The sequence below is a fragment of the Cinclus cinclus genome, chromosome 35, assembly GCF_963662255.1.
Source record: "Cinclus cinclus chromosome 35, bCinCin1.1, whole genome shotgun sequence".
NCBI lineage: Eukaryota > Metazoa > Chordata > Aves > Passeriformes > Cinclidae > Cinclus > Cinclus cinclus.
The window spans coordinates 838,989-854,122 of NC_085080.1; the positions used below are offsets into that span (position 1 = coordinate 838,989).

At 58.0% G+C, this 15,134-nt stretch overlaps 1 protein-coding gene across 1 annotated transcript; it reads left to right on the forward strand.

Moving 5' to 3' along the window:
- Window positions 1–108: 108 nt before the first annotated feature.
- On the forward strand, window positions 109–13,487 carry DAXX (death domain associated protein). Its single transcript, XM_062512269.1, has 8 exons — window positions 109–339; window positions 897–1,088; window positions 3,106–4,852; window positions 8,098–8,264; window positions 9,460–9,688; window positions 10,213–10,657; window positions 12,447–12,626; window positions 13,375–13,487. The coding sequence occupies exons 2-8, from the start codon at window positions 939–941 to the stop codon at window positions 13,478–13,480; spliced, it is 3,024 nt and encodes a 1,007-aa protein (XP_062368253.1). The 5' UTR covers window positions 109–339; window positions 897–938; the 3' UTR covers window positions 13,481–13,487.
- The last annotated feature ends 1,647 nt before the right edge of the window (window positions 13,488–15,134 follow it).

Here is a 15,134-nt window from a genome sequence, read left to right on the forward strand (position 1 = left end):
TCGGCGATGGCGCGGGAGCGGCGGCCGCTTCCCCGCCTCGAGCGGCACCGGGAACGGCCAAAACCTCCCAAGAAGCAGGGCGGAGCCGGGAGGGTTAAAGGGGCGGGGTTTCGGGGCGTGCCGCACGTTAAGATGGCGGCGCCCTGCTCGGCGGCGCCAATCCCCGGATGAGCTGGCGGGCTGCGATTGGTCGGCGGGAGTGACCCCGCCCCTTTCTTTGTACGGTGTCATGGCGGCGCCCGCTCGGCCGGGCCGGCGCGGAGCGGCACTTCCGGTCCTGCGCGTTCCGCGGCCTCGGCCGCTCGGTGGCGGCGGCGCCGGAGGAGCTGCACGGGCCCGGTGAGCGGGGGGGGGCGGGGCCTGCTCGGGGGGCGGGGCTGGGGGCGGGGCCTGTGCGGGAGAAGGCGGGGCCAGAACCGTGAGGGGAGGGGGCGGCCCGGGGGGTTTTGGGGCGAATTCGGGGGAATTTGGGCAATTCCGGGGGGCGGGGGGGGGGAGGGGCGGTCTGGGGGCACGGGAGTGGGGAGGGGCCTGGAGGGGGGTGGGGGGGGCTCGGGGAGGCGGCGTGGGGGGAGGGGAGTTTGGGGAATTTTAGGGGATTTGAGGAGTTTTGGGGGGCCGAGAGGGGGAGGGGAGGCGGAATTTGGGGGAGAATTCCGGGGGGAGGGGAAGGCGGAAGTTGGGGCTGGAGGGGAAATTTGGGGGAACGGGGGAGGGGGGGGGGGGTGGAGCGGAAATTTGGGGGAGATTTGAGTGAATTTGGGAGCTCGGGGAGGGGGGGGGAGGGGCAGGGAAACTCTGAGGGGTGGGGGAGGGGAATGCCGGGTGGGGGAGGGGAGCTCGGGGTGATTGGGGGGGCCCCTCCCCTGACCCCGCCCCCTTTCCCCTCCCCCCAGGCCCCGCTCGTGGCTGCGCCCCTCCCCCCTCCCGGTGCCCCCATGGCCGCCCCCTCTCAGCCAATCATCGTCCTGGATGATGATGACGACGGAGACCCCGCCCCCCAGTGCCCCTCCCCCACCCCTGCTGCCCCTCCCCCCCCGAACGGGGGCGGGGCCTTCTGGGAGGAGAACGAGCGGCTGTTCCAGGAGGTGAGGGGGGAGGGGGGGGGCACCTGAGACCCTGCCCAGGTGTGGCCAAAATGGTCTCAGATGTGGCCCAGGTGTGTTTGGGTGTGGCCCAGGTATGGCCAGGTTTGTTCGGGGGTGCCCAGGTGTACTTGGGCGTGTCTCTGGGCACGCCCAGGTGTATTTGTGTGAGTCCTCAGTGTGCCCAGGTGTGCTTGGGTGTGGCCCAGGTGGGCCAAGGTGTGTTTAGGTGTGGCCCGGGTGTGGCCGGGTGTGTTTGGGTGGGCCCGGGTGTCTTTGGGTGCGCCCAGGTGTGGCCAGGTGTGTTTAGGTGGGCCCAGGTGTGGCCAGGTTTGTTTGGGTGTGTCTCTGGGCACACCCAGGTGTGTTTGTGCGAGTCCTTGGTGTGTGCAGGTGCGCTGGGGTGTGGCCTGGGTGTGTCCAGGTGTGGTCTGCCTGCATCTGAGGCTTTCCCAGGTGGGCCCAGCTGTGTTCTGGGTGTGTCCCGGGTATGGTTGGGTGTGGCCCAGGTATGGCCTGGGTGTTTCCAGAGGTTTCCTGGGTGTGCCCAGGTGTGTTTGTGCGTGTCCTGGGTGTTCCCAGGTGTGTCCAGGGCGTAGCCAGGTATGTCCCACCTACGTCCAGGTGTGCCCAGGTATGTCTGAGGCTCTCTTGGGTGGAGCTCAGGTATCTTTGGGTGTGTTCTGGTGTGTCCCAGGTAGTTCCAGGTGTGGTCAGGTGTGCCTCACCTGTGTCCAGGTGTGGCCCAGCTGTGTCTGAGGTTTTCCCAGGTGTGTCCTGGGTGTGGCCCAGGTGTGCCTGAGACTTTCCCAGATGTTTCCAAGTGTGCCCGGGAGTGGCCCAGGTGTGTCCCACCTGTCTCTCAGGTGTCCCAAGGTGTTTCCAGGTGTGCCCAGGTACGTGTGGGGCTTTCCCACGTGTGTCCCACCTGTGTCCAGGTGAAACTCAGGTGTAACCCAGGTGTACCTAGGTGTAACTCAGGTGTTCCCAGGTGTGACTCAGGTGTACCCAGGTGTACCCAGGTGTAACTCAGGTGTTCCCAGGTGTGACCCAGGTGTTCTCTCCCACAGTTCCGGTCTCTCTGCGCTCCCCTGACCCGGGAGCACCCCGAGGTTCTGCCCAGGTGTGACTCAGGTGTACCCAGGTGTGACTCAGGTGTTCCCAGGTGTGACCCAGGTGTAACTCAGGTGTTCCCAGGTGTGACCCAGGTGTAACTCAGGTGTACCCAGGTGTAACTCAGGTGTTCCCAGGTGTGACCCAGGTGTAACTCAGGTGTACCCAGGTGTAACTCAGGTGTTCCCAGGTGTGACCCAGGTGTAACTCAGGTGTACCCAGGTGTAACTCAGGTGTTCCCAGGTGTGACCCAGGTGTAACTCAGGTGTACCCAGGTGTGACCCAGGCGTTCTCTCCCGCAGTTCCTGTCTCTCTGCGCTCCCCTGACCCGGGAGCACCCCGAGGTTCTGCCCAGGTGTAACTCAGGTGTACCCCGGTGTGACTCAGGTGTACCCAGGTGTGACTCAGGTGTACCCAGGTGTAACTCAGGTGTTCCCAGGCGTGACCCAGGTGTACCCAGGTGTAACTCAGGTGTTCCCAGGTGTGACTCAGGTGTACCCAGGTGTAACTCAGGTGTTCCCAGGTGTGACCCAGGTGTAACTCAGGTGTACCCAGGTGTACCCAGGTGTAACTCAGGTGTACCCAGGTGTGACCCAGGTGTACCCAGGTGTGACTCAGGTGTACCCAGGTGTAACTCAGGTGTACCCAGGTGTGACTCAGGTGTACCCAGGTGTAACTCAGGTGTACCCAGGTGTGACCCAGGTGTACCCAGGTGTGACCCAGGTGTACCCAGGTGTAACTCAGGTGTACCCAGGTGTGACTCAGGTGTAACCCAGGTGTACCTAGGTGTAACTCAGGTGTTCCCAGGTGTGACTCAGGTGTACCCAGGTGTACCCAGGTGTAACTCAGGTGTACCCAGGTGTGACCCAGGTGTACCCAGGTGTGACCCAGGCGTTCTCTCCCGCAGTTCCTGTCTCTCTGCGCTCCCCTGACCCGGGAGCACCCCGAGGTTCTGCCCTTCCTGAGCTCTCGGCACCTGCGGGCTCACCCCGACTTCCGGGGCTCGGCGGAGTTCCGGAACATTCTGGGCCGGCTGCTGCGGCGCGTGCGGGGCCGGCGCCGCAAGGTTTACGTTTACATCAACGAGCTGTGCACCGTGCTCAAGGCGCGGGCGCTGCGGCGCCGCCTGGCCCTGCGCTCCGCCCTGCCCGGTACGGACCGGTATCCCGATGGAGCCTCCCAGTTTGCCGATGGAGCGTCCCAGTTTGCCGATGGAGCCTCCCAGTTTGCCGATGGAGCGTCCCAGTTTGCCGATGGAGCCTCCCAGTTTGCCGATGGAGCCTCCCAGTTTGCCGACAGAACATCCCAGTGCCCTCCCAGTGCTTCCCAGTGCCCGCCCGCTTCGTCCCAGTATCCCGATGGAGCCGAGCCTTCCGGAGCCTTCTCCTGGCATCCCCCGCAGCCCGGGGAGCCCTCCCAGTGTGCCACCAGTTCATCCCAGTGTGCCACCAGTTCATCCCAGTATCTCACTGGAGATTCATCCCAGTATCCCACCAGTTCATCCCAGTATCCTGAAGGCTCCTCCCATTGTCCTGGTTCATCTGAGCACCCTGGGGGCTCTTCCCAGTATCCCGGCACTTCATCCGGTGATCCTGGTGTTCCATCCCAGTGTCCCGGTGTTCCATCCCAGTATCCCGGTGTTCCATCCCAGTGCCCCGGTGCTGCCTCCCAGTGCCCCGGTGTTCCATCCCAGTATCCCGGTGCTGCCTCCCAGTGCCCCGGTGCTGCCTCCCAGTGCCCCGGTGCTGCCTCCCAGTATCCCGGTGCTGCCTCCCAGTATCCCGGTGCTGCCTCCCAGTATCCTAGTGTTCCATCCCAGTGCCCCGGTGCTGCATCCAACGATACCAGTGCTCCATCCCAGTACGCCAGCGCTCCATCCCAGTGCCCCAACGCCTCCTCCCAGTATCCCGGCGCTTCATCCGGCAACCCCGGCGCCTCCTCCCAGTATCCCGGCGCCTCCTCCCAGTATCCCGGCGCCTCCTCCCAGCATCCCGGCGCCTCCTCCCAGTATCCCGGCGCCTCCTCCCAGTATCCCGGCGCCTCCTCCCAGTATCCCGGCGCCTCCTCCCAGTATCCCGGCGCCTCCTCCCAGTATCCCGGCGCCTCCTCCCAGCATCCCGGCGCCTCCTCCCAGCGCCCGCTGCCCGAGGAGCCGCGCCGCGCCCGCGGCTCCCGGCGGCAGATCCGTCACCTGGAGCACCTGCTGCGCGTGTACGCGGGCGAGATTCGGCGGCTGCAGGAGCGGGAGCTGGACCTGGCGGAGCTGGACAGCGCGGACTCGCCGTACCTGCAGGAGAACCGGCTGAAGCGGCGCATGATGCGCATCTTCCGCCGGCTGTGCCAGCTCAAGGAGTGCAGCAGCCTGACGGGGCGCGTGCTGGAGCAGCGCATCCGCTTCCGCGGCACGCGCTACCCCGAGGTGAACCGCGGCATCGAGCGCTTCATCAACCGGCCCGACGCCTTCCCGGACTACTCGGACATCCTGCGCGAGATCCGCGGCGCCAGCGCCCGCCACGGGCTGGGGCTGGGCCGGCGGCAGATGGAGAACATGGCCCAGGAGGCCTTCAGGGAGGTGGGCAACCGGCTGCAGGAGAGGAGGCACCTGGACCTGGTCTACAACTTCGGGAGCCACCTGACCGACCAGTACAGACCGGGTGAGACGTACTGGGGGAACTGGGAGCGACTGGGGAACGGGGAGTGATGGGGAATGGGATACTGGGAATGATGGGGAATGGGGAATGGGGGAACTGGAAGTGATGGGGAATGGGGAATGGGGGAACTGGGAATGGGGAATGTACACCTGGACCTGGTCTACAACTTCGGGAGCCACCTGACCGACCAGTACAGACCGGGTGAGACGTACTGGGGGAACTGGGAGCGATGGGGAATGGGGAGGGATGGGGAATGGGATACTGGGAATGATGGGGAATGGGGAATGGGGAACTGGGAATGGGGAATGTACACCTGGACCTGGTCTGCAACTTCGGGAGCCACCTGACCGACCAGTACAGACCGGGTGAGACGTACTGGGGGAACTGGGAGCGACTGGGGAACGGGGAGTGATGGGGAATGGGATACTGGGAATGATGGGGAATGGGGAATGGGGGAACTGGGAGTGATGGGGAATGGGGAATGGGGAATGGGGAACTGGGAATGGGGAATGTACACCTGGACCTGGTCTACAACTTCGGGAGCCACCTGACCGACCAGTACAGACCGGGTGAGACGCACTGGGGGAACTGGGAGTGATGGGGAATGGGGAGGGATGGGGAATGGGGAGGGATGGGGAATGGGATACTGGGAATGATGGGGAATGGGGAATGGGGGAACTGGGAATGATGGGGGAATAGGGAATGGGGAACTGGGGGAACTGGGGGAACTGGGAGTGACGGGGGAATGGAGAATGGGGAACTGGGGGAACTGGGGGAACTGGGAGTGACGGGGGAATGGAGAATGGGGAACTGGGGGAACTGGGAGGTACTGGGAATGATGGGGGAATGGGGAATGGGGAACTGGGGGAACTGGGAGGTACTGGGAGTGACGGGGGAATGGGGAACTGGGGGAACTGGGAGTGACGGGGGAATGGGGAAAATTGGAAAATGGGGCAAAATGGGGTAAACATGGGAAAATGGGGTGGGGAAAGGGAAAATGCAGGATAATTCGGGAATTTGGGAAACTGGGGAATTGGGAAATGGAGGAATTCGGGGGTTCCACCCGTTGGGAATTTGGGGAATTGAGGAATTTGGGATTCCCACCCATTGGGATTGGGAATTTGGGAATTTGGGGAATTGCAGAATTTGGGGTTTCCATCCGTTGGGAATTTGGGGGATTCAGGAATTTGGGATTTCCACCTTTTGGAATTTGGGAATTTGGGGAATTGAGGAATTTGGGATTTCCATCCGTTGGAATTTGGGAATTTGGGGAATTGAAGAATTTGAGAATTTGGGGGATTGAGGAATTTGGGATTCCCACCCATTGGAATTGGGAATTTGGGAATTTGGGGAATTCAGGAATTTGGGATTTTCCATTGCGGGAAATGAGGAAAATCAGGATTTTTTTATTTTTGGGGAGGTGGGGGGCGGGGGGAGGGGAATGAGGAATTTTGAATTTTCTTCTGTTGGAATTAGGAAATCAGGATATTTTTTTCTGGGGTGAGATTCATGAATTTTGGGACATTTTTTCCCAGGTGTACCTGATGAATTTTGGGACATTTCCCGGGCTGCACCTGTTGGATTTTGGGACATTTTTTCCCAGGCTGTACCTGTTGAATTTTGGGACATTTCCCAGGTGCACCTGATGAATTTTGGGATATTTCCCAGGAGTACCTGTTGAATTTTGGGACATTTCCCAGGTGTACCTGTTGAATTTTGGGATATTTCCCAGGAGTACCTGTTGAATTTTGGGATATTGTGTTTTCCCAGGTGCACCTGTTGAATTTTGGGACATTTCCCAGGTGTACCTGATGAATTTTGGGACATTTCCCAGGTGCACCTGATGAATTTTGGGACATTTCCCAGGTGCACCTGTTCAATTTTGGGACATTTCCCAGGTGCACCTGTTGAATTTTGGGACATTTCCCAGGTGCACCTGTTGAATTTTGGGACATTGTGTTTTCCCAGGTGCACCTGATGAATTTTGGGACATTTCCCAGGTGCACCTGTTGAATTTTGGGACATTTCCCAGGTGCACCTGATGAATTTTGGGACATTGTGTTTTCCCAGGTGCACCTGATGAATTTTGGGATATTTTTTCCCAGGCTGTCCCTGATGAATTGTGGGACATTTCCCAGGTGCACCTGTTCAATTTTGGGACATTGTGTTTTCCCAGGTGCACCTGTTCAATTTTGGGACATTTCCCAGGTGCACCTGTTGAATTTTGGGACATTTCCCAGGTGCACCTGTTGAATTTTGGGACATTTCCCAGGTGCACCTGTTGAATTTTGGGACATTTCCCGGGCTGTACCTGATGAATTTTGGGACATTTCCCAGGTGCACCTGTTCAATTTTGGGACATTTCCCAGGTGCACCTGATGAATTTTGGGACATTTCCCAGGTGCACCTGTTCAATTTTGGGACATTTCCCAGGTGCACCTGTTGAATTTTGGGACATTTCCCAGGTGCACCTGTTCAATTTTGGGACATTTCCCAGGTGCACCTGATGAATTTTGGGACATTTCCCAGGTGCACCTGTTCAATTTTGGGACATTTCTCAGGTGCACCTGTTGAATTTTGGGACATTGTGTTTTCCCAGGAGTACCTGATGAATTTTGGGATATTTTTTCCCAGGTGCACCTGATGAATTTTGGGACATTTCCCAGGTGCACCTGTTGAATTTTGGGACATTGTGTTTTCCCAGGTGCACCTGATGAATTTTGGGACATTTCCCAGGTGCACCTGTTCAATTTTGGGACATTTCCCAGGAGTACCTGTTGAATTTTGGGACATTTCCCAGGTGCACCTGATGAATTTTGGGACATTTCCCAGGTGCACCTGTTGAATTTTGGGACATTTCCCAGGTGCACCTGTTCAATTTTGGGACATTTCCCAGGTGCACCTGATGAATTTTGGGACATTTCCCAGGTGCACCTGTTGAATTTTGGGACATTTCCCAGGTGCACCTGTTGAATTTTGGGACATTTCCCAGGTGCACCTGTTCAATTTTGGGACATTTCCCAGGTGCACCTGTTGAATTTTGGGACATTTCCCAGGTGCACCTGTTGAATTTTGGGACATTTCCCAGGTGCACCTGTTGGATTTTGGGACATTTCCCAGGTGCACCTGTTGAATTTTGGGACATTTCCCAGGTGCACCTGTTGAATTTTGGGACATTTCCCAGGTGCACCTGTTCAATTTTGGGACATTTCCCAGGTGCACCTGTTCAATTTTGGGACATTTCCCAGGTATGGACCCGGCGCTCTCGGACCCCGAGCTCGCCCAGCGGCTCCGTCGGAACCGGCGCCTGGCCCTGGCCCGGCTCGATGACGTCATCGCCCGCTTCGCCCAGCGCCAGGAACGGGACCGGGACACGGAACCGGGCCGGAAACGGAACCGGAGAGCTGGGAACAAGGTGGGGGATGGGAATGGGGGATGGGAATGGGGGATGGGGGATGGGGGATGGGAATGGGGGATGGGAATGGGGGGAATGGGGGATGGGAATGGGAATGGGAATGGGGGATGGGAATGGGGGATGGGAATGGGGGGATGGGGGATGGGGAATGGGGGATGGGAATGGGGGATGGGGAATGGGGGGATGGGAATGGGGGATGGGAATGGGGGATGGGAATGGGAATGGGGGATGGGGGATGGGGAATGGGAATGGGAATGGGGGATGGGGGATGGGGAATGGGAATGGGAATGGGGGGAATGGGGGATGGGAATGGGGGATGGGGAATGGGGGATGGGAATGGGGGGATGGGAATGGGGGATGGGAATGGGGAATGGGGGATGGGAATGGGGAATGGGAATGGGGGATGGGGATGGGGAATGGGGGATGGGGAATGGGGGATGGGGGATGGGAATGGGGGGAATGGGGGATGGGAATGGGGAATGGGAATGGGGGGAATGGGGGATGGGAATGGGGAATGGGAATGGGGGATGGAAATGGGGGGAATGGGGGATGGGAATGGGAATGGGAATGGGGGATGGGAATGGGGGATGGGAATGGGAATGGGGGATGGGGGATGGGGAATGGGAATGGGGGATGGGGGATGGGGAATGGGAATGGGAATGGGGGATGGGGGATGGGGAATGGGAATGGGGGATGGGGAATGGGAATGGGAATGGGGGATGGGAATGGGGGATGGGGAATGGGAATGGGAATGGGGGATGGGAATGGGGGATGGAAATGGGGGATGGGAATGGGAATGGGGGATGGGGGATGGGGGATGGGGGATGGGAATGGGGGATGGGAATGGGGGATGGGGAATGGGGGGATGGGAATGGGGGATGGGAATGGGAATGGGGGATGGGAATGGGGGGATGGGGGATGGGGGATGGGGAATGGGGGATGGGGAATGGGGGATGGGGGATGGGAATGGGGTGGAGGACGAGGAAGAAGAGGAGGAATAAATTGAGGAAGAGGAGAACAAGGAGGAAGGAAAGGAGGATGAGGGGCAGGAAAAAGAAGAAAAGGAGGAGGAAGAGGAAAATGAGGAAGGACAAGGAAGAGGAAGGAAAGGGAGAGGGGGGAGGAGGAGGAGGAGGAGGAAGGGTGGGAAAAGGGGACCCCACCCAGAAAAAAAAACCAAACTCTTCATCCACAGAGGAAGAAAGAGGAAGAGGAGGAGGAAGAGGAAGAGGAGGAAGAGGAAGATGAGGAGGAGGAAGAGGAAGAAGACGAAGAAGAAGAAGAGGAAGATGAAGAGGAGGAGGAGGAGGAGGAAGGAGAATCCTCCGAGGCCGAAGGGCGGGTGAAGGTCAAGGAGGAGGAGGAGACCGAGGAGGAGGAAGAGGAGGAGGAGGAGGAAGGAAGAGAGGCCACGGCAGCGCAGGGTGGGAATTCCGGGAATTCCGGGAATTCCGGGAATTCTGGGAATTCTGGGGGGGTCTGGGGAAAACTTTGGGGGATTTGGGGGGAATTTTGGGAATTCTGGGGGAGATTTTTGGGGGGAGAATTCAGGGGGGATTTGGGGAGAAAAATTGGGGGGAATTTCAGGGGATTTGGGGAATTCTGGGGGGATTTGGGTGGAATTTTGGGGGATTTTGGGCAGGAATTCTGGGGGGAGAATTTTGGGGAATTCTGGGGGGATTTGGGGAAAAAATTTGGGAATTCTGGGGGGAATTTGGGTGGAATTTTGGGAATTCTGGGGGGAGAATTTTGGGGAATTCTGGGGAGATTTTGGGGGGGATTTTGGGGGGGATTTTTTTGGAATTTTTCGGGGGGATTTTGGGGATCCCTTGGGGGAGGGGGGGGGGAGGGGTCCCGGCTGTGTCCCCTCCCCCTTCTCTCTCTAACCCCTCCCCCCCCCCCCCTTCCCCCCTCCGTCCTCCCCTCCCCCCCCCCCCCCCCCCCCCAGGTGCAGCCGATCCGGGGGTCCCGGTGCTGCCCCTCCCCCACCCCGCGGCTCAGGAGCAGGGGGGGGGGTCCCGAGCCCCTCCCCCCCCTTTCCCAGTCCCATTCCCATTCCCAGTCCGAGTTTTTCCTGCTGCAAATCCAACCCTTCCCCCTGGAGCCGGGGCGCTCCCCTCCCCCCTCCCCCACCCCCTCCCCTCCCCCCCACCCCCGCCCTGGGCGGTGGCTCCGAGGCCACGCCCAAAGCCACGCCCCCCTCCCCCCCCGCCCCTCTCCCCTCCCCCCCCCCAGGCCGATCCGGGCTCCCGGGGGGGGCTCAGGCGCCCCTCCCCCCCCTCGCGCTGCCCCTCCCCCCTCAGCTCCACCTCCCTGGATGGGGGAGGGGCCGCGACCCCCCCGGGACCCCCCCCCAAAAAACGGATCCGGACGGAGCTGCCCGGGGGGGGCAGGTGAGGGGGGAGGGGCGGGATTGGGGAGGGGGGAGGGGTGGGGGAGGGGTGGGGGGGGGGCGGATTTTGGGGAATTTCTGGGAATTTTCTTTGGGGGGGGGGAGGATTTTGGAGAATTTTTTGGGGGATTTTTTTTTGGGAATTCTTTGGGGAGATTTTTGGGGATTTTTATTTTGAGAATTTTTTTGGGAGATTTTGGGTGAATTTTTGGGAATTTTTGGGGGTTTTTGGGGAATTTTTTTGGGCATTTTTGGGGGTTTTTTTTGGGGAGATTTTTGGAGAGTTTGGGCAGATTTTTTGGGGGATTTTTGGGGAATTTGGAGAATTTTTTGGGGACTTTTGGGAATTTTTTGGGAGATTTTGGGCAAATTTTTTGGGAGATTTTGGGGGAATTTTTGAGGGGATTTTGGGGGAATTTTTTAGGGATTTTTGGGAATTATTTGGGGAGATTTTTGGGGAATTTTTGGATTATTTTTGGGAGATTTTGGGGGAATTTTTGGAGTTTTTTTGGGAGATTTTAGTGGGATTTTTGGGGCATTTTTGGGGATTTTTTGGGGAGATTTTTTGGAATTTTTTGTGAGATTTTAGGGGGATTTTGGGGGATGTTGGAGAATTTTTTGGGGGATTTTTGGGGATTTTTTTGGGGAGATTTTGGGGGATTTTTGGGAATTTTTGGGGGGGTTTTGGGAACTTTTGGGGGATTTTTGGGAATTTGCAGAATTTTTTGGGGATTTTTTTGATTTTTTTGTGAGATTTTAGGGGGATTTTGGGATGTTGGAGAAATTTTTGAGGGATTTTTGGGGATTTTTCGGAAATTTTTTTGGGAGATTTTTGGGGGATTTGGGGAATTTTTGGGGATTTTTGGGATTTTTTTGGGGGATTTGGGGGGATTTTTTGGGGGGGAGATTATGGGGAATTTTTGGGGGAGGTTTTGGGGGGGATTTTTGGGAATATTTCTGGGGGAGAATTTAGGAGATTTGGGCAGAGAATTTGGGAAATTTTTTGAAAGGGGATTTGGGAATTTTGGGGGAATTTGGGAATTTTTTTGGGGGGGGGTTTGAGGCTCCTGCAGAAAAAGTTTGGGGGTCTTGAGGGCAAATTTTGGGGTCCTCGGGGGGGATTTTTTTGGAGATCATTGAGGGAATTTTTGGGAGGTTTGGGGAAATGTAGGGGAAAGTTTTGGGGTCCTGGGGGAGAATTTGGGGGATTTTGGGGGGTTCCCAGGTGGGTTTAAGGGTTCCAGGTGCATTTTGGGCTTCCAATAAGGGATTTCGGGTTCTCAGGTGAATTTTGGGATTCCAGGTTGGATTTTTTTGGGGGCTCCCAGGTGAATTTTGGGGTTCCCAGTTGAATTTTGGGGCTCCATCCAGGTGGATTTTTTTGGGGTTCTCAGGTGAATTTTGGGGTTCCAGGTCAGATTTTTTTTGGGGCTCTCAGGTGAATTTTGGGGCTCTCAGGTAAATTTTGGGGTTCCAGGTCGGATTTTTTTTGGGGGGGTTCCCAGGTGAATTTTGGGGTTCCAGGTGGATTTGGGATTCCAGGTTGGATTTTTGGGGTCCCAGGTAAATTTGGGGTTATCAGGTGAATTTTGGGGTTCCAGGTGGGTTTTTTTTGGGTTCTCAGGTGCATTTTGGGGTCCCATGAGTGAATTTTTTTTTGGCGGGGGGGGGGGAGGGGAGTTCTCAGCTGTGTTTTTTTTTTGTTTTGTTTTGTATTTTTTTGGTTGTTTTTTTTTTTTTTTTTTTTTGGGGGGGGGTGTCTGACCCTGTGCCCCTCCCCCTCCCCCCAGCCTGACGGTGCCCGGGGGGTGCTCGGATGGGGAGGGGGAGGGGCAGGGTCTGGGGGCGCCCCCCTCGCCCCCCCCCCGGCCCAGCCCCCTCCCCGACTCCACCCGCGCCGACTCCCCCGGGGGGGACCTGGTGAGCTCCTCCCAGGGGAGCCCCCGAGGGGAGACCCCCGGGGCTGCAAGGTGAGACCCTGGGGGGGTCCTGGGGGGGATTTGGGGGAGTCCTGGGGGGGATTTGGGGGGGATTTGGGGGGATTTGGGGAGGATTTGGGGGGGATTTCGGGGGATTTGGGGAGGATTTGGGGGGGATTTGGGGAGGATTTGGGGGGGATTTGGGGGGGTCCTGGGGGGGATTTGGGGGATTTGGGAGGATTTGGGGGGGATTTGGGGGGATTTGGGGAGGATTTGGGGGGGATTTGGGGGGAATTTGGGGGGATTTGGGGAGGATTTCGGGGGATTTGGGGGGATTTGGGGAGGATTTGGGGGGATTTGGGGGGATTTGGGGGGGATTTGGGGAGGATTTGGGGAGGATTTGGGGGGGATTTGGGGAGGATTTGGGGGGGATTTGGGGAGGATTTCGGGGGGATTTGGGGATTTTTTTGGGGGGGTTTTTTTGGGGGGGGCATTCTGGTGGGTTTGGAGGGTCCTGGAGGGAAACTTGGGGGATTCCTGGGGAAGATTTGGGGGTTCCAGAGGGGTTTTGGGGGTTCCCAGGTTGAGTTTGGGAGATTTTGGGGTCTCCCGAGGGTGGGGTCAGGTGGAGACTGAGATTCCCAAATTTCCCCCAAATTCCTGCTGATCCGGAGGATTCCCAGACCCCAAGGACCCCCCCCAAAAAATTCCCCAAAAATTCCCCCGAATTCCCCTCGGGGGGGTCCCCCCGTCCCCCGGGACCCCCCAAAATCCCAGATTTTCCCCTCCATGCGCGCAGACCAGCGTGGGAACGCAGTGTGACCCCGAGGAGATCATCGTGCTCTCGGACTCGGACTAGCCCCGCCCCCCGCACAAACCCCGCCCCTTTCGCTCCCCAGCAATAAACCCCGCCTTTTGGTACCCTGAGGCTCCGCCCCTTTGTGGGCGGGCTCTGTCGTGAGCGCGCCCGTGCTGTCGCGAGATGACGTCACGAGTCGGGGCGGGGGGGGCGCGCGTAAAGGGACGCGGCGCCTTTAAGGGGGCGTGGTCTGGGACGGGGGGCGTGGTCGGTGGATCCAAGATGGCGGCGGCGGCGTGAGGGGAGAGCGCGGGTAACGGAAAGGGGGCGGGGCCTGGGAAGGGGCGGGGCCTGGGCGGGAGGGGAGAAGGGGGGGGAAATTTGGGGGGATTTGGGGAAATTTGGGGGAAATTTGGGGGAAATTGGGGAGGGGAGTGTGGGGAAATTTGGGGGGAATTGGGAGAGATTTGGGGGGGATTTGGGAGAAATCTGCGGGGGATTTGGGGGGAGATTTGTGGGGGCTTTAGGCAGGAATTTGGGGGGATTTGGGGAGAGATTTGGGGGGATTTGGGGGAAGATTTGGGGGGGGGGGGAATTTGGGGGATCCTGGGGGGAATTTTGGGGTGATTTGGGGGGGATTTGGGAGAGATTGGGGGGGGGGGGATTTGGGAAAATTTGGGGGGCAATTGGGAGGGATTTGGGGGAGGTTTGGGCAGGAATTTCGGGGGATTTGGGGGAAATCGGGCGGGAATTTGAGGGGGGGGGATTTGGGGGAAATTTGGGGAGAAATTTGGGGAGGAATTTGGGTGGAATTGGGGGATCCAGGGGGGGATTTGGGGAAACTGGGGGGAGGGGGGGATTTGGGGGGAAATTTGGGGAGGGATTTGGGGAAAATTTAGGGGGGATTTAAAGAATTGGGGTTGAATTGGGGGGGGTTTTGGGGAAATTTGGGGGAGGATTTTGGGGGGTCTAGAAGTGGTTTGGGGGGGATTTGGGTGGTCCTGGGAGGATTTTTGGGGAGATTTTTGGGGGGCGGATTTTTGGGGAGTCCCGGGATGGTCGCGGAGGTTTTGGGGCAGTTTTGGGATTTTTGGGGGGTGATTTCGGGGGGGGTCCTTGGGGGATTTTGGGGATTTTTTAGGGATTTTGGGGTTTGAGGGACTTCGGAATTTGGGGCTCTGGGGTGAGAACCGAGCGGGATTTTGGGGCGGAATTCCGAAATTTGGGGCAGAATTCCAGGATTTTGGGGAAGAATTCCGGGATTTGAGGCTGAATTCTGGGATTTTGGGGCAGAATTCCGGGATTTGGGGCAGAATTCCGGGATTTTGTTGCAGAATTCCAGGATTTTGGGGCAGAATTCCGGGATTTGGGGCAGAATTCAGGGATTTGGGGCAGAATTCCTGGATTTGGGGCTGAATTCCAGGATTTTGGGGCAGAATTCCAGGATTTTGGGGCAGAATTCCTGGATTTTGGGGCAGAATTCCTGGATTTGGGGCAGAATTCCGGGATTTTGGGGCAGAATTCCGGGATTTTGGGGCAGAATTCCTGGATTTGGGGCAGAATTCCGGGATTTTGGGGCAGAATTCCTGGATTTGGGGCAGAATTCCGGGATTTTGCAGCAGAATTCCAGGATTTGGGGCAGAATTCCAGGGTTTTGCGACAGAATTCTGGGATTTGGGACAGAATTGAGGAATTTCTGTTGGAATTTAAGGATTTGGGCCAGAGTTAATGGGATTGGGGTCCTAATGAAGGAATTTGTG

Coding starts and splice junctions, on each gene's coding strand:
- DAXX (XM_062512269.1), top strand. CDS start 939: ATGGCCGCCCCCTCTCAGCCAATCATCGTCCTGGATGATGATGACGAC. Junction 4,853..8,097: donor GACCGACCAGTACAGACCGG/GTGAGACGTACT, acceptor GACATTTCCCAG/GTATGGACCCGGCGCTCTCG. Junction 8,265..9,459: donor ACCGGAGAGCTGGGAACAAG/GTGGGGGATGGG, acceptor CTTCATCCACAG/AGGAAGAAAGAGGAAGAGGA.